The sequence below is a fragment of the Colossoma macropomum genome, unplaced genomic scaffold (assembly GCF_904425465.1).
Source record: "Colossoma macropomum unplaced genomic scaffold, Colossoma_macropomum, whole genome shotgun sequence".
Taxonomy (NCBI): Eukaryota; Metazoa; Chordata; class Actinopteri; order Characiformes; family Serrasalmidae; genus Colossoma; species Colossoma macropomum.
The window spans coordinates 60,967,008-60,989,638 of NW_023494792.1; the positions used below are offsets into that span (position 1 = coordinate 60,967,008).

At 41.2% G+C, this 22,631-nt stretch overlaps 1 protein-coding gene across 1 annotated transcript; it reads left to right on the plus strand.

Annotated features, from left to right (window-relative positions):
- Positions 1 to 1,544: 1,544 nt before the first annotated feature.
- ldhba (lactate dehydrogenase Ba) lies at positions 1,545 to 18,720 on the plus strand. The gene is made up of 8 exons (XM_036577724.1): positions 1,545 to 1,677; positions 5,840 to 5,968; positions 8,582 to 8,699; positions 9,624 to 9,797; positions 11,605 to 11,778; positions 14,235 to 14,352; positions 17,612 to 17,735; positions 18,118 to 18,720. Exons 2-8 carry the CDS (start codon positions 5,843 to 5,845, stop codon positions 18,283 to 18,285), a joined length of 1,002 nt encoding a protein of 333 aa, XP_036433617.1. The 5' UTR covers positions 1,545 to 1,677; positions 5,840 to 5,842; the 3' UTR covers positions 18,286 to 18,720.
- The last annotated feature ends 3,911 nt before the right edge of the window (positions 18,721 to 22,631 follow it).

Here is a 22,631-nt window from a genome sequence, read left to right on the forward strand (position 1 = left end):
GAGGAAACCGGAGTACCCGGAGGAAACCCACGCAGACACGGGGGGAACATGCAAACTCCACACAGAAATGACCCTGGTCGCCCGGCCGGGGAATCGAACCCAGGCCCTTCTTGCTGTGAAGCAACAGCACTACCCACCGCCCTTATATTGAGGCCATATATATTTAAATATATTGCCTATATTGAGGCCACAAATTAATGTATTCAGACCACAAATTAATATATCAAGGCTACGAGTTACTATATTGAGGCCACAAGTTAATATATTGACTATATTGGGGCCACAAATTAATATACTGAGGCCACAAATTATTATATTGATGCCAGAAATAAATATATTGACTATTTTGGGGCCATGAATAAATATATCGAAGCCATGAGTTACTATATTGAGGCCATATATAATTTAAATATATTAGCTATATTACATACATACATACATCATCTTAACCACTTATCCTTCTGGGTCGCGGTGGGGTGCTGGAGCCTATCCCAGCTGTCTTTGGGCGGAAGGTAGGATACACCCTGGACAGGTCGCCAGTCCATCGCAGGGCAGACAGACAGACATACACAGTCACACACACTCTCACACCTAGGGGCAATTTAGCATGTCCAATCAGCCTGACTGCATGTTTTTGGACTGTGGGAGGAAACCGGAGTACCCAGAGGAAACCCACGCAGACACAGGGGGAACATGCAGACTCCACACAGAAATGACCCTGGCCGCCCGGCCGGGGAATCGAACCCAGGCCCTTCTTGCTGTGAGGCAACAGCACTACCCACTGCCCTTATATTGAGGCCATATATATTTAAATATATTGCCTATATTGAGGCCACAAATTAATGTATTCAGACCACAAATTAATATATCAAGGCTACGAGTTACTATATTGAGGCCACAAGTTAATATATTGACCATATTGAGGCCACAAATAAATATAAAGGCCATGAGTTACTATATTGAGGCCACAAATTACTATATTGATGCCAGAAATAAATATATTGGCTATTTTGGGGCCATGAGTTACTATATTGAGGCCATATGTAATTTAAATATATTGGCTATATTGAGGCTACAAATTAATGTATTCAGACCACAAATTAATATATTAAGGCCACGAATAAATATATTGGCTATATTGAGGCCACAAATTAATGTATTGAGACAATGAGTTATTGTGAATCCTGACTAGTGGACTAAATGTATTAATTCGTGGCCACGCCTTATTGAAAAAATAGTCACTATGTCCTTTTAGGAACACAGGCCGTATTTTTCCATGAACTTGAGTTTTTCGCTAAAACACAGGTGAGAGTGTTCTGGCACAGTCTGCAAACTCACTCAGCCGCTTTCTCACACTTGTGGAGCGAGCGGGCCGCACTGAACAGGTTTTTTCACCTTTACGACTTTCACACTTCTCGTTCCCCCCCAGTAGCAATACGTGCTGCCGTCGCCGTATTCCACAACGCATTTAGGAGGTTTCAGCTGCCGATGCTGATGACCCTTACGCGCTTTACGTTACGTGGCTTGCGCAACCCGCGTAGCCATCCTACTTCTCCTCCTCCTCCTCCTCGCTGCCTCACTCTTTCATAAACGCTTTGCACTGCCATCGCCTCCAACTCACAACCCTTCCTCTGCACAGCCAAGGATATCACCCCATTTAAACCTCCAGAAACCGATGTACGTACCTCACATATTTATCTTCATGTCTTTTAAGTGTTTTAATGAAATTTTAATGGAAATCGGGGAGTTTTGTAGAGTTATTTAGAGTCGTAAAGGATAATAAAACGTTGCTGTGATCTGTTCCCTGTGAAGCAAACCTAAAAAAACTCGGAATTTTACTTATTCGCCAGCTTTCCTGTTCGAATTTTTCCGTTCCACCTTAAATGGTGCAGCGGTTAACGTTACGCCGAGGCGCCAGAGTGTAACTGCTGCGCCATTTAAGGTGGAACGGAAAAATTCGAACAGGAAGCTGATTTTCAGCCTCGTAGCTTCGGCGTGGCTTGTATATCCTACAACCAGTAGGTTGATTTATTAACTCACGACGAAGTTTAGGCTTCTCGAAGCCACACGAAAACGATGTGAACAAAAAAGTTGAGGCAGTAGCTGAGAGGAAACGGCCATCTTCTCTTTTTGCGCTTTGCAGAGACGATCTCTGCATCCTCGATTTAACGTCAAACACGACGGAAATGTAGGTCAAACTAGAGCCACAGAAACCTTAACTCGGCTTTAAGTTCATTTTTAGGGAGCTGAGTTGAGGAACTGACTGTTTTTAAGGGTTTTAAGGTCGTGATTTTGGAGTTTTGGCGTTTGTTTTCCGAGTAGCAGCAGCAGCTTCGCTGCATCCGGGACTCTCAAGGACATCGCGAGGACGGTCGTTGTAGCTGTGCTTTAGGCCGCGGAGTGACGTCCGAGTAATTAACCACTTGTAGTGGACACTGAGCCTAGATATGTACATTTTATATAGGTTTATGAAGTGAATTAAGTCTGTTTTGTAGTCCCCTTGTACCACTGGGACACGGGCCTATACACGAGTTCGCCCTTCAGCCACATGTTGCTGGTACTCGGGCTCTGAGGATGCGCTGCGGCTGGGCGATACTATATCGCGATACTTACGGACGTTTTCACGATACACAGTATCGATATTTAGTTTTTCTGAGATTTAATAAGTTGTAACAGACAAAATAGAAGCTGTGGTGGCACATAAATACTACTATTACTAATAATAAGCCTACCACTACCATGATTTAATTCTTTTACAAACTACACTGCACTAAATCCAATTAAACAGACCTCGATATGCTCACTTTGTAATGAGACACATAGTTAGTCAGTGTTCTTTGAATTATGACCACCCAGGAAAGAGTTTTCTGACATAATTTATCACGATAATGATAAAATATAGTCATAGCATTGAGTTCTTCGCAGCCAAATTGGCTGTAATTTTGGTTGATTCTCATTAGCCTTAACAGTAAGTAGATAGATAGTATGGATTAAATGAATGCATGAAAAACACGAGCGCTTTTCCAGTACTTTTTATCAGCCAAACTTGCAGCATAATAAGCAACATTTTAGTTTTTCTTCAATAAGCTGGCATTTAAACCTGTAAATCAGTGAGTAGTAGACAAAAGAAAGAACAGACTGGATATAAATTAGCCTTTTTTTTATTATTATCCTTAATAGTTTTAGGCAAAAACCTGCTGATTGCGATCTTGTGAGATTCCAATGATAATATTCCATAGGGGTGCACCGATATGAGACTTGTGGACCGATACCAGTATCCAATATTTTTTATGTGCATGTCTGCTGATACACTCAATACACATTTGTAAAATGTGGAAATTGGGACTAAATCCGCCTGGATTAGCCTGACGGAGAAATATAGGATTAATTTCTGAGTTGGCAATGCAAAAAAAATTTTTAAAATGCACAGAAGCTCAGCATCGCCCCCATGTTGTGCCATTTGGTGTGATTAAATACATCATTGGATGTCACTTGGAAATTTTAATTAAATATGTCCAATTATTTTTTTTATTTTATTTTTATTTTATTTATTTTCATTTTTTTGTTTATTTATTTTTAAAGCTACTATCTGCTGATGTCTTCATGCATCTCTAATATTCTCAGTTATTTATGTTGTCTTACTTCTTTGCAATTAGGCTGATTTTGGCTTTGCACCTTTGCAGATATTCACTTTAATACCCAGCTGGAAGTGGTTTGGTTTCCTGTTGTTTAAAGCTGGGGGGCTTCAGATATCAGCAGCGTTTGGATGCTTTGCATTGAAATGCTCTGAAAATCCCATTAACAGTTCAATCATAATCTAATAAAGGCCCCCAGAGAGCTTCGTAGCTGTTCTTCATGCTAGTTTTTGTGTTGGACTGTGAGCTCAGTGTCATATTAGGATTATGGTGTTCACAGCTCTGTGCATAGAGATGAAAGAGGAGGATTAGTGTCAGCGCACAGCGCACACTTCCGCCAGCAAACGTGTTAGTAGGGCTGCTTGATTATGGCAGAAATCATAAGCGTGATTATTTAACACGATTACTCTTTGACTTTGGAAGCGTCATATATTTATTGAACTGTTTAAAAAAAAAAACAGTGGATTTTCCTGAACTATAAAATATTTCAAGTATTAAACAAATGAAAAAAATGCATGTAAAAAAAAAAATATACATTTAAATAAATAATAATAAAAATAAGTAAGGTCAACTATGTTGTCCACTTCAACAACCTACTGAAAAGTGTTAAACATATTATTACCATAAATATTAAACATAATGAATAAAAATAAATTAGACCGAAATAAATTAGGTCAGTCTGGGCTTTTAGGAAAAGGGAAGGAGGGAGCTGGATTTACAGCACAAGACAAAACGAGAGCATCATTGCAAAACTGAATGCGCCACCACAATCGTTTTATCTGTTAACTTGTTTTTGTTATTGTTGGAACCCAAAATTGAAATTGAGCATCAAATTTGATGAATCGGCCAGACCTACACATAATATTGATGTATGTATTCACATACGTTTTGACAACGAAAGTGCCTTCAGACTCTTTTGGATTTGTTGCATATGTGTAGTGATCCACTCATACCAGCCCAACACACTCTAACACACCACCACCACATCAGTGTTACTGCAGTGCTGAGAATGATCCACCACCCAAATAGTACCTGCTCTGTGAGGGTCCATGGGGGTCCTGACCGTTAAAGTAACGGCACCAGCCACTCCGAATGTGTTCTACTGCTGCCAAAGCATCTTAACTACCACGCTTGCCAGAGTTTGCTGGTTTGTGGTGTACATGGGTGATTCAAAAAGATTCATCCGATTTCAAAGCGTCATATTTTTACAGCCGTGAGGCACCTAGGAACCAATCACAATCCAATTGAAAGAGGGGGTCATAGAGTTTCTGACTGTCAGTGGAAGATGGCTCCCCTTCAGTCTGAGAGGAGATGAGACCCCTGAGCAGAAAGCGTTCTGCGTTCTCCACTTCAATAAGAGTGAATCCGTCATAACTGTGCAGTGTGATTTTCGTGGGCAGTGAAGCTCCAACAGCTCAGAGCGTTCGGCGTTGGTTCCACAACACTGGATGATCTCCGAAATCACACTGAAAGAGCCGTGAGTGCAGCGACACCCAACATGCTCAATCCAGTATGGGATGAGTTTGACTATGGGGTTGATGTTGTCTGTACAGCTGGAGGAGGTTCAAACTGAGACCTTGTAGAATTACATAATAAACTTTATGCTCATTTAAACCATTTACAGTTCACTGCTTGATCTGTAACGATTTACAAGTGAAATAAATCAATTTGAAATTGGATGAGTCTTTTTGAATCACCCTGTATTTTGATGAGGTTGCGTCGGTTCATTGCGCAGCAGAGTCATATTTCAGCTCCTTAACCACCTCGTAATCCAGAGGATCCAGTGACATTCAGAGGAAAAATGGACGTAGGACAGAACGCATCAGCTTTGGAACATTTTTGTTTATTGTAAGGTGTGAAAACGGCATTCATTCCCATCATAGAGCAAATCAGCTTCAACCAGGGCTTCCTAATATGTGCGATGAGACGACTGTGGTGGTCTGTAGTGCGAGTAATAATGCAGGCTCTCATTTGGATTCAGGTGCAGATTATGTGAAATGTAGACATTGTTCTCCACTATTAACACCAGGAGAACATTTGGAGCTGTATTGTCACCGGGTTACTGTACTAGAACGTTCTGTGCTTGGGAAATAGTGCTCAAAGTATGTGGGTGGGGCCTGAGCAGCATGTCCCTGTGACAGAATACAGACACGTGAATTAAGAGAGGCAGAAGTTGTCTAATCTCTCTGTCCCTCTCCTCGCAGATCATGGCTTCAGTCGCGGAGAAACTCATCACTCCTCTGGCCACTGCCCCCCAGCTGCCCACCAACAAGGTGACTGTGGTGGGAGTGGGACAGGTGGGCATGGCCTGTGCTGTCAGCATCCTGCTCAGGGTAAGATGTTTGTTTCACACACTGTTGTAATGAAATGCTGATTTTTCATTCCTTTCCCTTTGGGCTGATTTGTATTAGAACTCTTAACCTTTTTAACTCCTTGGAACCCCCGGTGGTTCAAAACGCACTTCGTCATATTCGTTACTTCACAGCTTTGATATTTCATAAGCTTCGTTCTAAAGGTGGGGGTCGTATGAGAGCTGTAACTGTCTTCTTTCCAGTCAAATAGACGGGTGATGTCATTTTAAACCCTTATAATAAAAGAAGCTGAACTCACAATTTTTTTTTCTACTGAAAGTCGACCCATTTTTTCACAAATCTGAGCTACAAACTGGATCTCAGATCTCAAACTGGCATCTCTTCAGTGATCTGCTCTGTAAAAATTATTTTTATAAAAAAAAAGATTTTTGGCTTTCAGCAGTAAATTGTAAGCATATAGCAGTATGTGTGATCATAAAACACATGTTCTGTCAATTTGATGGAAACATTTACAAAAAAAAAGTAATAATTACATTTATTTCAAGCAGTTACTGAATAATTTGCCTTACGATTTGGGCATGTAAATTCAGATGGAAAAACCTAAATATACCCACGAGCGTAAGAGGTTAAAGAAACAGTTCCCTGTTTTAGTAGCTAGTTTTCTACTTAAACCAGACGTTGTCTGTCAGCCAAGACGTGTTTGAAAATCCAAATTATGCTTCTTTAGTTCATAATTGGAGCTACAAGGATAAGATTACTAACAAACTCTAGAGCTCAATAGTCACCCAAATAGCCCAAATCATTTGTGTTTAAATTTATCCCCAAAACTTTTCATCCAGGTCTTCATTAAAATGGCACACACTTCTCAGTGTGGTTTAGGACAGGGTTTCTCAACCACTGAGCTGTGGGTCATAAGTGGGCAGCAAAGCACCCCCTAGTGGTCCTCTGGGCTGTTACTGAGGAGTCAGTGGTCCATAGTCGGCCAGCGATGGTACTTTCATAAAATCAGTCGGGGAAAAAATGCCTTTATAATAAGAGAGAAATGTAAAATGTTCACAGACGGTAAACGGTGTTAATACAAGTCATGCAACAGTTGTGCACAAAGCAGCTTCATCTATTTTTGGCTCAAATGTCCATTTGCGAGTGAGAGATGTAGGTTAAATTGCCACCGTTCTGCCCGATTTCTGGTTTAAAACAAGTTTATATTCACCTAATCTGTTGATAGTTAGGCCCAGTAACATTTCACCCCTCACCCCTACCACTGAGCCCTTAGCCCTCTGTTTTGCGTGTCCACGTCTAGGGGTAGGGTGTCCTGATTCTTGTTGAGATAGAGGGGGAGGGCGAAGTGTTGGGGCTACATGACCCTCCAAACGGAGGTTTTTCAGTCACACCAAACAGAGAAAAAAAGAAAAAATGGCAAGATGGAGAACAAGAGACCAAAGAAACCCACAAATGTGAGAATTTTCTTCATGAAAAAATTACAATAGTCACTGTATTATCTTAGTTTAATATCATTTTAATGTATTTTGGTCGTTTTCTTCATAACAAGCATAAAAAAATCGCTAATAGATGCTAATGTCTCAGTAGCTAGCTAGCTAATTTTCCCGTTCCACCTTAAATAGTCCAGCAGTTCTGACACCTGAAGCGCCAGAATGTAACTGCTGCTCCATTTAAGGTGAAACGGGAAAATTTGAACAAAAAGCTGGTGAATATCTGACTTCAGCTTCGTATCACTGATAAATTAGGTGTGGAAGATTAATAAATAATTGCCCCCCTCTTTGAAGGCATATGATGCCCTAAATGTAACTAAAGCCCAATTATTATTAATTTAAGGGTCCATTTCGTAGGGGCAAGATTTTAACCACTAGCCCTTTGTAACTCAGTTCCAAGGGGTTAGGGTGACACTCGAAAAAACAAGGGGTAGGGGTAAAAAGAAGAAATGGGATTCGGCCTTAAAGTTTAGTGATACAAATAACGTTGTGACACCTAAAAAATTGCTGTGTTGAAAATTTTCAAAAATGGTTTTCCTGTGGGCCTTCATGCTTTCTGCTGATTAATAGGTGGACCTTGAGGTGGCCAAGGTTGAGAACCCCTGGTTTAGGACACAGTATGATGACACCAGGGCTGATGTTCACGAAGCAGGACTTATCTTGAATCAGATTCCTCCATATTTATGATGGTCATTGTCACAAATACTGATTCTAGATCAGCTCTCTGACTCCTGAGGTGGTTTGTGAACACAGACCCAGTTGTCTAAAGTGGCTGACTGCAGTTCTGTTCATTTTTATGGCTCACAGTAAGTTATACTGTGTTCTGAACCACATCAAGTCTGCACCACCTTAATTAAGACCTGGATGCAGTTCGAGTGGGTTGAAATAAATTTTGGTGATGTATTTTTACAGAAAATGGTTTGGGCGACTATTGACTTCTAGCTCTTTTGTTAGCAATGCAAGCTGCCCAGTCCTAAACTAAAGCAGTGAAATATTGACCCCAAACATGTCTTGGTGAATCAGCCACATCTGGGACAAGTGGAAATTGTAGAAATTAGATTATTTTGCCAAACCATACCTTAAACTAGATTTAAGTGCTGTATTTTGAATGCATTTCTCAGTGTTTCTCTCTCTGTTTCTGTAGGACCTTTGCGATGAGCTTGCCTTGGTTGATGTGATTGAGGACAAGCTGAAGGGAGAGATGATGGACCTGCAGCATGGCAGCCTCTTCCTGAAGACTCACAAGATCGTGGCTGACAAGGGTGAGACGCATCATATCACTCCTGTACATTTTACCGTTCAGCCTTGAAGGAAAATTACACACTTTTCTCAATTTCTACCCAATTCAATCATAGTGGTTTGATCTGAAATGGCGTCTTGTCTTATCTCGTCTTGTCTCGTCTTATTTATTTATTTTTTACAGTGTTGCTAATAGGAACCAGGAGTCATAATGTATGCAACACACATCTTCTGAGTTTTTATATGTAATGTTGGTGGTAAAATAGTGATGAATCTGGAAAAAAAATGCCGTAATAACCTGATGAATATATACGTTTTAGAGCAAAATCATATTTCAGAACAATCATAAAGATGTTTTGGACATCAGGCGACATTCGTGACCATTTTGCTTAACTTTTTTGAGGGAGCTTTTAGAGGTTGACGTCTGGTTCCTATCACAACCACTGTGAGATTCTGACTCGGTAAGTTTCTCTAGAATGGAGCGTTTCACACCAAACCACTCTGAACGACTCTGTTTACATTTTAACCATCTAATTATGCAGAATATTAAACAAATCTGTGGAGTTCCTCATAAAAAAAAGGGGGCTTCAAGGTTTCTTCAGTAAAGGCAGCAGATAAATGTAAAACCTTGAAAACTCAAAGAACCCTTTAAATGCATGTACGGTTTTTCCCATGGTTAAATGGTTTTCAGTGATGGTTCTTTTGAAGAATCTCTTTAAATCAATGCTGTATAGCACCAAAAATGGTTCTACCATTGTCACAAGTCTAAACACTTTTTCTTGATGCTATATAGATCCGTTTTGGCGTAGAATCGTGGGGGTACACAGTCATATCTGCTCTTTTTGGGATTTTTCAAGATGACTTAATTTGGGCGAGTTGTCCCTGTTGTGATTAATGTTTTGAATAAGCGTTGATTTGTAAACCTCTTCTCTCTGTGTGGTTGACAGACTACTCTGTGACTGCTAACTCGCGCATCGTGGTGGTGACCGCCGGCGTGCGTCAGCAGGAGGGAGAGAGCAGACTCAACCTGGTGCAGAGGAACGTCAACATCTTCAAGCACATCATTCCTCAGATTGTCAAATACAGCCCCAACTGCACCCTCGTTGTGGTGTCCAACCCAGGTGAGGGAAAGCACGGCAGCGCACACAGACGTGATCCTCAAAATGACTGACTGTAGATATTTGAATTTAATAGCAAAACAAATACACACCTTTCTTCAGTGCTCCTTCAGAAGCTCCGCCCCCCAAAATCGTGAATGCGCATATCCAAGGGGAATGACGCCGAGCTTGCAAAATTGTTTTTTATAGATCTTCGTGGCCATAAAACCCTTTGCAAACACTGTACGGACAAATACCATGATACAACGTTAGATCTGTCGCTTCTGTAAAGCAGCAGAAATAAGTGAGTGTTGCCCACCTGTCAAGGAGAAACAGAGCAGCCTCCTCATCCCTTTTCATGCTGTTCAACTCTCTCGATGAAGCTGAAATCAGCTTCCTACTAGCCAGCTTCTTGTTCGAATTTCCTTGTTCCACCTTAAATGGTGCAGCAGTTACATTCAGGCATCTCAGGCGTAGAATGAAACTGTTGCACGATTTGAGGTGGAATGGGAAAATGTGAATAGGAAGGAAATTTCAGCCTCGTCAACTTCGAGAAATATTTGATTTACCTGAACGTTTCCTATGGCACCCTGCAATCTTGCATACACAGTGCTGTGTGGGTGGTCGCTGTCTTTGTCTGGGGAGGGCAAAACAAAACATGGGGAGGGCCATCATTTTCACAGGACTGGACTAACATGCATGCATGGCCAGACCAGCTATGAAAACGAAAAAACGGAGAAGCTCAGATTACAACAGAGACGTTATTCGCTGCTCAGGACGGCGTAACTCCACATATCTTTACATAGAAAATAGTTTACTGTTATGTTAATGTTTGAACTATCGAGTGTAGAACCTTTAATAGGTGAAATTATACAACAGTTAGTTCTGGCCACACAAGCTGATTGGTTGAGAAGTGTTCTAACCGTGCTGATATTTCGCCATAACATCCCGGGTTTTTCACAAACACTGTATCACTCCGCTGACACGCCGTTGGTACGCCACGACTCTGACAGCTGTAGAGACGCTCAATACGTTTGAACGTTTTTACTTCTTACTTTGCACAAACAGAAAATGGACACTTTTAAGATCACATTTGACCGACAGCCGATTTAATCAGACTCTGAAGATGAGACGACACTAAATTCCCAAACTGTCATCACCACTGAGCAGCTTTTCAGTCGGCAGCTGTGACAGAAGAACAGCTGAACAACCTGGAATCAGCCAGAAATGAACCCAACACCATTCGCCAAACGTGTAGTCTGATCTTCAGAGTCTGACCAAATCAGACTGAGCCATAAAACTGCCACAATAAAATACAAATAAGCTGCTCAGTGGTGATGACAGTTTGGGAATTTAGTGTAAGGAGCTGGAGAACGAACTGCCGGCTGTGCAGCGAGTGGGCGGAGCTCGTTACTCTGACGTAGCTACAAGCTGCTCGTTAAGGAACTATAATTTGGTGAAGGAACTGCGAACATTAAAACATATTAAACGCCGCGTTCACGGCCCAGTTTATTAATTTATTACTTTATTTATTTAACTGTTGTATTAAAGCAATAGAACACTCGAGGAGTGTGTTATCACCAATAACATCACAGCTGAGATGATCTACAGCGACCAAATCACAGCCGTGACGTTATTTCGCGATAACACACTCCCTCTGTGTTCTATTGCTAAAATATTGTATGTGGGTGCTTTGAAGCTGGTGCTCCCAAGGTTTCTGTCTGAGCTGTAAAGTTGTGAATGTCATAAAGCTGTGTGTTTACAGAAGCAGACCATTTTATGCTTCTGTAAAGTTGCTCCCACTCAACCCTTTACCTCCCTGCTTCTGCAGTGGACGTCCTGACCTACGTGACCTGGAAGCTGAGCGGCCTGCCCAAGCACCGCGTCATCGGCAGCGGCACCAACCTGGACTCTGCTCGCTTCCGCTACCTCATGGCTGGGAAGCTGGGCATCCACGCCACCAGCTTCAATGGCTACATCCTGGGAGAACATGGAGACTCCAGCGGTGAGCCCCTGTACAGGGAGGCTGGGGGTGGAGGAATGAAAGGGTCAAGGTTCAAAGCAGGGATACCCAGTCGTGCTCCTGGAGACCTACTCTGACCCCACATAGTGTAGATTTAGCCCACCTGATCCACCTTATCAGAAAAGTCAGGAACATATGAACTAGTTGTTCCAGAACCTTGGGCCGGTAATTGATATCAAATAAGTGCAGGGTGTTGTTCTTTTGTTCTCTTTCTTATGTTATTTAATTGCTTAACCTATATTTAATAGTTCAAAATAGTATATAATAGTTCAAAAATGTATATAATTGAAAATATGCACCTAATCAGAAGCCATACAAACAGATTCAGTTTATTAACTATACACATCCATTCATACTTTGAACGCCAACATGGAGTAATTCTGTTGTAGAGATCTGCTCTCCATTAGAGAGTAAAATGGACAAGTTTGTCTAGAACAGGGGGGGTCAAACTCGGCCACTAAAGGGGCCACATTAAAAATCTCAACAAATCCGTGGGCCAGAGAAAAAATAGTTTTTATTTAATTAAAGATTAAGTGACCCTTATTAGTCCCACAACGGGGAAATTTCACCTCTGCATTTTACCCATCTGTGCAGTGAAACACCACATACACACTAGTGAACACACACACTAGGGGGCAGTGAGCACACTTGCCCGGAGTGGTGGGCAGCCCTATCCACAGCGCCCGGGGAGCAGTTGGGTGTTAGGTGTCTTGCTCAAGGGCACTTCAGTCACGTACTGTCGGCTCAGGGGATCAAACCGGCGGCCTTCCGGTCACAAGGCTGGTTCCCTAACCTCCAGCCCATGACTGCACAACATGGAGTAATGTTGTGTTATAACCCAAACTGGCCATTGTTTATTCAAAATGCACAAAAACGTCAGCAGTAAAATATGGACACTTGTAATATTGCAAGGTCTGTTATACGAATACTTGAAAATTGTAAAATGTCCCCAGGAGTCTTTTAAACCTACCTATTTGCTTGGATTGTTTAGAACTGAGGTGTAACCACTGTCCCATAGATCGTTGTTGGGGTAGGAGAGTCAGGGTGCACTTTACGTTGCAATGCATTCTGGGGACCGTAGTGCAGTGCGTTGTGTAACAGGTTAATATTAATAGAAAATTATTTTACAAAATATTTTCGTGGGCCTTGTTTGACACATGGGGTCTAGAAGACGGGTGCCAGAGCACAGGTTTGTCAGTATTTTGGTTTTCAAAAGAATTTGGAGAACCACCAGCGGCGCATGCCGTCTGTGCCGGAGAGTTTTCAGTATAAATGATAAAGTAATATTGGAAGCTGACTCAGTTGGCAGTTACATGCAAGTTATATTACCATGAGAGACGATGCGAGCTGTAGGGTAAGCCTTTGTAATGCTTGTCCTTAATAACTGAATTTTGATCAGTTGTGTATAGTTTAGCGTGTGATTCGTTCAGGTACAGCATTGTTCAGGTTTATTGTTTGATACTGTACCAGGGGTCGGCAACATGCGGCTCTTATACTGCCCTGTTGTGGCTCCATAGCTGAATTAGATTTGTAGGTAAAAATAAAATCATCCTCCTTTACAGTAAAATAAAGCTCTGCTGATCGTTCAACACAGTTTAACAATAAATGGTTTTAAACTCTGGAGTTAATGTAGAACTGCTGATTCACCCTTTAACCCTGAAGATCAGCACAGACTGCTGGTCACCATAGCAACACAGACAACAATCTCGCCCAGCTAGTAGCTAACGAAACGGCAAAGAGAGAGATTTAAGATGAACATCGATAATTTGGAGACGAATGGACTTATTAGTGTTTATAATCACTCCATCTGGTTTCCTGATACGTTTAATCCGCGATGAGAAACTGTAAAACACTAAAGTCGCGAAGCTGAAGTCTCTTCTCATTCACCAGCTTCTTGTTTTAATTCTCCCGTTCCACCTTAAATGGTGCCTGAGGTGCCAGAATGTAACTGCTGCACTATTTAAGGTGGAACGGGAGAATTAAAACAAGAAGCTGGAGAATGAGAAGCGACTTCAGCCTCATTAAAAAGTCAAACGTTAAGACAATTTACAAGAAACTGTTGTACTTTTGTGGTAAAGTGTCCCATCAGAGATGTGAGAAAAGCAGCTAAAGCTTAAAGCAGAGCGAAGTTAGTCTGCGTTTTTATATATATTACATTTTTAGCCTGTACTAGTGCATCAGCACATACTGAGACATGTTTACATCCAAGATGGAAAAACATTACTTCGATAAAATGAGCATAAAAGTGGTTTTGATTTTTGTTGAAACGGGACAAAATGGCTCTTGTTAACATTTGGGTTGCTGACTCTGCTCTATACGTTGCTTCGTAGTGGTTTGGTTGCGGTTTTAAAGACATTATATGATGTTAAATCTTGCAGTTGTGTGGAAATACAGAATCTCATAATTAGATTTATTTCTTTTCCTTCTGTTTTGCGCAGTGCCTGTATGGAGCGGAGCGAACGTCGCCGGAGTGAGCCTGCAGAAGCTCAACCCCGCCATCGGCACCGATCAGGACAGCGAGAACTGGAAGGATACTCACAAGATGGTGGTGGACAGGTAGTGTTCCCACACACGATTATGTTTTAGCGGTCAGTTCTTCAGCACACTGCATAGTTTTGTTTTCGCTGCTGTAACACATTAGTCCTCATTTAGCTAATAATCAACCCCTCATTGAGCCGAAAACACAACTATGCGCAGTGGGGAAGCAGAACCGGACTTAACTGGTCTGCCAAGGTGGAGAACTCATTCCATTACATACGTGTACATTCTTTCCTGTCTTAAATATGCATAATTTTTTGCAGGCATGGAGAGAACTGTAAACATGTACATACAGAATTACATTTAGCCTGAGTCGATGTACAGATCTATCCAACATACTTAACTGATGTAGTGAGTTAAGCCGTAGCTCTTTGTTTAGACTGACTGAGTCAGAGTTTTCACACGGATAATCAATCTCCATTCAGCCTGTAACAAGATGTCTAAACTTTGTGGACGCGTAGGCTGTGTTTACATAACAAGCCTTATTGCTCTCTCACATTCCTTTGCTCGGATCCTTGATGGGTCATGTTTGTAAGTGACCTATATCTGTCTGTGGCTGAGTCTGCGCCCTAAAACCACCTGCATGCATGCGTATCTTGTTACGTGCGTCATTGACAACATGTAATGACTGAACTAGCAGCGCAAGTCTTTATCACGGAAATCAGTAGTCCTGAGCAGCTCTCAGCTGGTCCTGATTAGGGGTGAAGGTGAAAAAAGGCCGGATGTCTCTTATGCTAACCGTACACCGGAAGACTTTGAAAAGCCTTCTGAAAGACTAAAGTCTGACACCCTCTCACATCTAAAGGCAGTTTTGAGATTATTCCCCATCATGCACCTGGTGGCAATTTACAAGCAGATAAACCATTTTCCTTCCACTCTATAGTGGAATGTAGCGATTCAGCGTTGTTGGTTGGGTGTTATGAACTAAACCGTAAAAAACAAACAAAATAAGAAACCCCTGTTATAGAAAATTGAATTAAACATTGATGATTCTTCAATAATGCTGTTCTTAAAGTCCTCTGCATGTTTCCTTACATCACTCTTACTCAGCGAACTTGAAATATTATTAAAGCACTCAGTTTACATTTTAAATTAGTATGATTTTTGTATTAAAGTGGAGCAGATTTGCCATTTTTAGAGATTTCAGGTGCTCACGCATGCATTTTCTCTCTCTCTCTCTCTCTCTCTCTCTCTATCTCTCTCACTATCTATCTCTATCGCACCACGTGCATGCGCTCGCCCACTCGCCCTCTCTCGCGCCCCTGGCGTGTCACTATTTGCATGAGCCAAGACTTAAAACTTACGATAATATTAAACACGGTTGATTTTGTTGCAGCGTCAAGACGAGAAAAAGACCACCTCACGCTAAACGATCGAGATGACGCGAGCGCAATGCGTTTATTCACACACTGGAGATTTGTCTGCGACAGTGAAATCGCTTAGTCGTATGGTGTAAGGCCGGCAAACTTCAGATTAGCCACTGCTTTCTCTGCTATGCTCAGAACGCGGGGTGATCGTAGAATGTGTGGGTGCAGTGGGAAAAACATGAATTCCCATCTCGTTCAGGTCGCACAGCCATGAAAATGATATGTGTCCAATCTAGGACCCCTTAAGAAGGTGTCTCGGATCTGATTTGAGAAGATCTGTCCACACAGCTCTGAAAATATCGGATGTGGGTCGCATCGAGACACATCAGATTCGTGCCACTTTAAGCTGGTAACGTGAACGTGGCCTTAAGCCCTATTGGAGCTGGATTAGTTTTATTCGGGGAGGTGCTGTAATTTGAGTGACCTGTCTGCACCCTAAAACCACCTGCATGCACGCATGTCTTGTTCAGTAACGTGCGTCATTGACAACATAAAGACTTGTGCTGCTAGTTCAGTCATATCACGGAAATCAGTAGTCTTGAGCAGCTCTCAGCTGGTCCTGATTGGGGTGAAGGTAAAAAAAAAAAGACCAGATGTCTCTTCAGATTAGCCACTGCTCTCTCTGCTATGCTCTGAACATGGGCTGATGATCATAGTGTGTGTGGGTGCAGTGGAAAAAAAGATGAATCCTCCTCTCGTTAAGGTCGCACAGCCATGAAAATGATATGTATCCGATCTAGGACCACTTAAAGTGATTTGAGAAGATCTGTCCACATAGTTCTGAAAATATCGGATTCGGTCCACTTTAAGCTGGTAACGTGAACGTAGCCTTAAGCCCTATTGGAGCTGGATTAGTTTTATGTGTGGAGGTGCTGTAATTTGAGTGATAAACGACAAGATCTGTGATTTTAATCCAGTTTGAATCTGCGTTTTACAGGTCTGTGAAGTAATAACTCCACAGTGAATAACTTTCTGTAATTTGCTGAACTCAGAGCTCCCTCAGCAACAGAAAACTCTTTAGATGGTTCTTTAGTAAAGACATTGGTTCTATATAGAACCATGAGCACTCAGAGAACTCTGTGTAATTAAAGGAGTCTTTGCATCATGAGTGTTCTTCAGATTGATGGAAAATGCGCTGTAGATAGTTCTATATAACTTCATGTATGTAAAGCATTCTTTTGAGTGTTCATGGTTCTATATAGAACAGTTTTCTTCACTAAAGAACCCTTGAAAAACCATCTTTTTAAGAGTGTAGTCCTGTTTGAATGTACACCAGTGATGTAATAATAAAACTGGGTAATAAAAGGAACAGCACCTCCTTATCTATCTATTTATTTATTTACCTGAAGGCGAGGCAATCGGCTAAAATTGAGCTTGAGTAGACACACTTCCTTAATCCTATAGTTTATTATGGAACTACTGAAGTACACAACCTTTACTGTAAAGTATGTCTTTATTTTTATTTATTAATTTTATTATTATGATTTATTATTATTATTATTATTATTTGTATGTATTTATTTTTTTTGTGCAACATATTTGCCGTTTAGCCGTGCATAGTGTTATTGTTTGGAAGCACGGCACCCGGCGCCTGTTGTGTGATGCTGAGGTCCATGTGATGTGTCAGTGCTGTTGATCCAGGCCATTTGGGGAACTTCCACAGATCCTTTGTCCTGTTTGAATCGGCCAGTCAAATCATGTACAGATTACAGTACTGGACCTCCTCTGGTGAAACTAATCCAGCTCGAATAGGGCGTTAGCCATTTTGGGTAAACAGTTCATCTGATTCTAACTGACAGCACCACTTCGTCACTATTAACTAAAACTTTTTTGGCTGAGCCCTTTTAAGCTGTCATTGGCTGAATGAGTAAATGGAAATGGGAGTTGCCAACTGTTCTGTTGTGTTTCAGTGCTTATGAGGTGATCAAGCTGAAGGGATACACCAACTGGGCCATTGGACTGAGTGTGGCTGATCTGACTGAAAGTCTAGTGAGGAACTTGAGCAGAGTCCACCCCGTGTCCACCATGGTGAAGGTGAGTAACATGAAATTTTGGTCTTATTAGATTCTAAATATTTTTTTGTAACAGTAACATAGATTACGAAAGCACTGTAAGATTTAGTTGTTATAGATGGTTTGATATTTATTAAATGAGGGCTTGAAAATTGTGCACTGCGTTCACTTATTTGGTGATTTATGAAATTTTAAAAAAGATTATGAAATGACTCAAAACAAGACGTCACTAAAGCAACATAAACGTTTTTACGGTATGCCATAGTACCAGCAGTACATATACATCAATTACAATGTGCTGTAATACTGTATATCACAGTAATATACGGAGACGAGGTGCGAAACAAGTGTGTACTGGGTTTGATGGGAGATGTACTAGTTCCTTTCTTTGTCTTCTTTTGCAGGGTATGTACGGCATCAATGACGAGGTTTACCTGAGCCTGCCTTGCGTGCTGAACGGCAGCGGAGTGGCCAGCGTGGTCAACATGACCCTGACCGACCAGGAGGTGGCCCAGCTCAAGAAGAGTGCTGATACTCTCTGGAGCATTCAGAAAGACCTGAAAGACCTGTAAACCATACCATAGGGGCCACACACACACACTCCCTCCCTCCACACACACTCCTAACCCTCCACCTTCCACACTCATCACGATCACTTTTTAGATGTCGCTGTGTTTTTTTTTCTTGTCCTGGTGGTCCATGTAGGTAGTTTGGTCCAAACTGAAGGCATATATTTCTTTGGAACCTATGATCAATCACCAGTGTGGGCTTTTCCCACATTTGCACTTGAACTCCAACTTATTTTTATAAGAAATGCAGGAAAAAGAAATGCTTCCACCCTGGTGTGAATAAAGCTGCAAGATCAAATGTTCTCAAATGAGCCTCACCAGGAGCAGGACTGAGGTTATATAGGCAAAGAAATGTTTCCTTGAATGAAAAAAGGGTAGATTGATGATGAATGTGAATGAAATGATAAGAGAAGATGGTTAATAAAACGTTTAACCAGATCTCAGTGATTTGTGGTTCTTTTTTACTTGGGTTTGTTTTTCTGAATTCACGTATTTTGGTCATCGAGATGTAAACAGGGTCGTTCAGAGTGGTTTGAAATGGTGAGCCAGTGGCCATGACTACAACACAAATGGCCATTTTATTTACTATCCAAAACCACCAGTGAACCTACACGAGTCTTCTGAGTTTAAATATGTAACGTTGATGATGGAAAATAGTGAAAAATATGAAAAGAAGAAGTTTTCTTTGGGGACTACTTTACCTTACAACACCCTGCATGTATCCCTTCCACCTTGAATCCTTTTTAAAAATGTTTTGGACCAAAATCTTCTCAAAACTATCATAGCATAGACAGTGAATTCATAACCATTTCATGTAGTAACTTTCTGTGAGGGAGATTTTAGAGGTGGACGTCTGGTTCCTATCACCACCACTGTGAACAGTTCTGACTCAGTAAGTTTCTCTAGAACAGAAGCATTTCACACCAAACCACTGTAAGTGACATAGTTTATATTTTAATGATTTAATTGTGCAGGAATTTAAAAAAATCAGTGGAGTTCCCCTTGAAATACAAATTAAAATAAGTTTGCCCTCTTGTGGCTAAAATGTTGCATTGCAGCTTCGCAGTAGTTCACAGCCAGGATCATCAATTTCAGCAGAGTTTCGGTGGTTTTTCCGGTTCAAACACACCTGATTCAAATCAGCAGTTAGTTTTCAGATTTTTAAGGTCGGTTTGAGCGAGAAAATCACCACAGTCTGCTGGACACTGGCCCTCAGGACCAGCACTGGTGATGGTTTGCAGCAGTGGTCACTACCCCTGTTCCTGGAGACCTACCTTCCTGCAGGTTTGACCTCCAAACTAACCTCTGTCAGCGAATCAAATGCTTTTGAAGGCAATGAGTAGATGGATAATAAGTGGATGATTAAGTGGGGGTAATTAGGGTTGGAGCTGAAATCTTCAGGAAGGTAGATGCCCATTGGCAGGATTGGTGATCAGAGCTTTACAGGTCACAATAACTCGGTCTGAAGTACATTTAATATGTTTTAACCAACGTTTATGCATTAATTGTGCCATAACATTATAATTTGGACCCAATTCTACTTTGGTCTAGGTGGGGAAACTCTGTAAACGTGCTGATTAAATTACAAAGTTGTTTCCTCGGTAAGAAGAACACAGTCTGTGATGAGTGATATTGCCTGACTTTCCATTATAGCTGAATCCACCCTTGTTTAATAGGCCGAAATGTGGTCACAGATCACGGTTCACAGTGGGTCATTCTACCCTTGTGGTGGCAAACAGTGTCCCACAACTCCAAAGCCATAAACATGAGCTCAAAATTAGAATAAAACACAAATTCTATTCTGTTCTATTCAGAATATTATGACAATCTTTCTTTTGGATTTTATATTTAAATGATTTTTTATTCACGTGCTTGAAAAACAGCAGTGACTTCACAGACACTGAGGCATTATTTTTATTTATCAGTTTGTTATAAATGCACTAAAATGACTGTTCTATTTAAAATGTACACCGATCAGGCATAACATTCTGACCACCTCCTTGTTTCTGCGCTCATTGTCCATTTTATCAGCTCCACTTACTATATAGGTGCACTTTGTAGTTCTACAGTTACAGACTGTAGTCCATCTGTTTCTCTGATACTTTGTTAGCCCCCTTTTACCCTGTTCTTCAGTGGTCAGGACCCCCATAGACCCTCACAGAGCAGGTACTATTTGGGTGGTGGATCATTCTCAGCACTGCAGTGTTAGTGTGTGTTGTGCTGGTCTGAGTGGATCAGACACAGCAGTGCTGCTGGAGTTTTTAAACACCTCAGTGTCACTGCTGGACTGAGAATAGTCCACCAACCAAAAACATCCAGCCGACAGCGTCCTGTGGGCAGCGTCCTGTGACCACTGATGAAGGACTAGAGGATGACCAACACAAACTGTGCAGCAGCAGATGAGCTATCGTCTCTGACTTTACATCTACAAGGTGGACTGACAAGGTAGGAGTGTCTAATAGATTGGACAGTGAGTGGACACAGTGTTTAAAAGCACTGCTGTGTCTGATCCACTCAGACCAGCACAACACACACTAACACACCACCACCACGTCAGTGTTACTGCAGTGCTGAGAATGACCCACCACCCAAATAGTACCTGCTCTGTGAGGGTCCACTGGGGTCCTGACCACTGAAGAACAGGGTAAAAGGGGGCTAACAAAGTATCAGAGAAACAGATGGACTACAGTCTGTAACTGTAGAACTACAAAGTGCACCTATATAGTAAGTGGAGCTGATAAAATGGACAATGAGCGTAGAAACAAGGAGGTGGTCAGAATGTCATGCCTGATCGGTGTAACTTTGCTGATGTGTTTTTGTCAGTGACGTTACAGAGACTGTAGTGTCATTTAGAACAGGAAGGTCTTATTGAAGGAAGAAAGACTAACTCTGACTCCACAGTGCCTGAAATCACTAAAGATGTCTCAAAAATATTCTGTCAGCTGTGTTGACTTTATTGAGTTGAGTTATTTCTACACTGAGATTAAAAAATGTGAAAGCAGTGGATTATATTTCAGAAAAGCTCGCAGTTTAGTATGTCGGTCGTGTTGCTCATGAAACACTGAGTGATTTTAAAATTGAAATAACAAGAATGCCATATTTGTACATTTGTGCATCTTTACAATACTTGTATATAAGTGGCATTAGACTACATTTTCAAAGAGCTCAGATTTTAGTCATTTTGTAATATAATAATAATAATAATAATAATAATAAATGTTTGATTTTTATAGCACCTTTCTCAAGTTTTCAGTGCCTTTGTTACTCATGAAACATTAACAAGCTTAAGAAAAAACAAACATCAATGCTGTATTTGTAATTTTCTACATACAATGTGGCTTTGAAACTAATGTGGACTTTATTTTAGAAAAGCTCAGATTTTAGAAATTTTCTCAGTGGTGTTTGAAACACTGAGTGAAGCAGTTTTGTCAGCGGTGTGACTCATGAAATAAATGTTTTAGAATTGAAATAAAATATCATGAATGCAACATTTGTATTTTTATACATAGAATCTGACAGATTAAAGTGCCAGTGCACTAGACTTCAGAAAAGCTCAGAATTTTGAAGTTTTGTCAGAGGTGTTACTCATCAAACATTAAGGGTTTTAAAACAGATAAAGGCCCAATCCCATTTCACCCCTCGCCCCTACTGCTTAGCCCTTAGCCCTCTGTTTTGCACGATCATGTCTAGGTGTAGGGTGTCCTGATTCTTGTTTAGATAGAGGGGGAGGGTGAAGTGTTGGGGCTACATGACCCTCCAAACAGAGGTTTTTCAGAGACTCCAATCAGAGAGTTATGAGAAAAAAAAGAAAAACCAGCAAGATGGCTGAACAAGAGACCAAAGAAACACACAAATGTGAGAATTTTCTCTGTTAAAAGTCACGATAATCACTGTATTATCTTAGTTTAATGTCGTTTCAGTGTATTATGATTCTTTTATTCATCACGTATAAAAAATCGCTAATAGTTCCACCTCAAATAGTCCAGCAGTTCTGACGCCTGAAGCGCCAGAATGTAACTGCTGCTCCATTTAAGGTGGAACTGGAATATTTGAACAAGAAGCTGGTGAATATCTGACTTCAGCTTCATATCACTGAAGAATTAGGGGTGGGCGATAATAAATAATTGCCCCCCTCTTTGAAGTCATATGATGCCCTAAATGTAACTAAAGCCCAGCAGTGAGGAGCTGAACTTTACCCTCCTCTGCTGTCACTGCAGACTGGCAGGGTCGCCTACAGAGCAGCGCTGGTAGCTGTTAATGAAGTGATGCTCTTTTTATTTGAGGGTCTCATTTCAGAGGGAAGATTTCAACCACTACCCTGTAACTCAGCTCCAAGGGGTTGGAGTCAC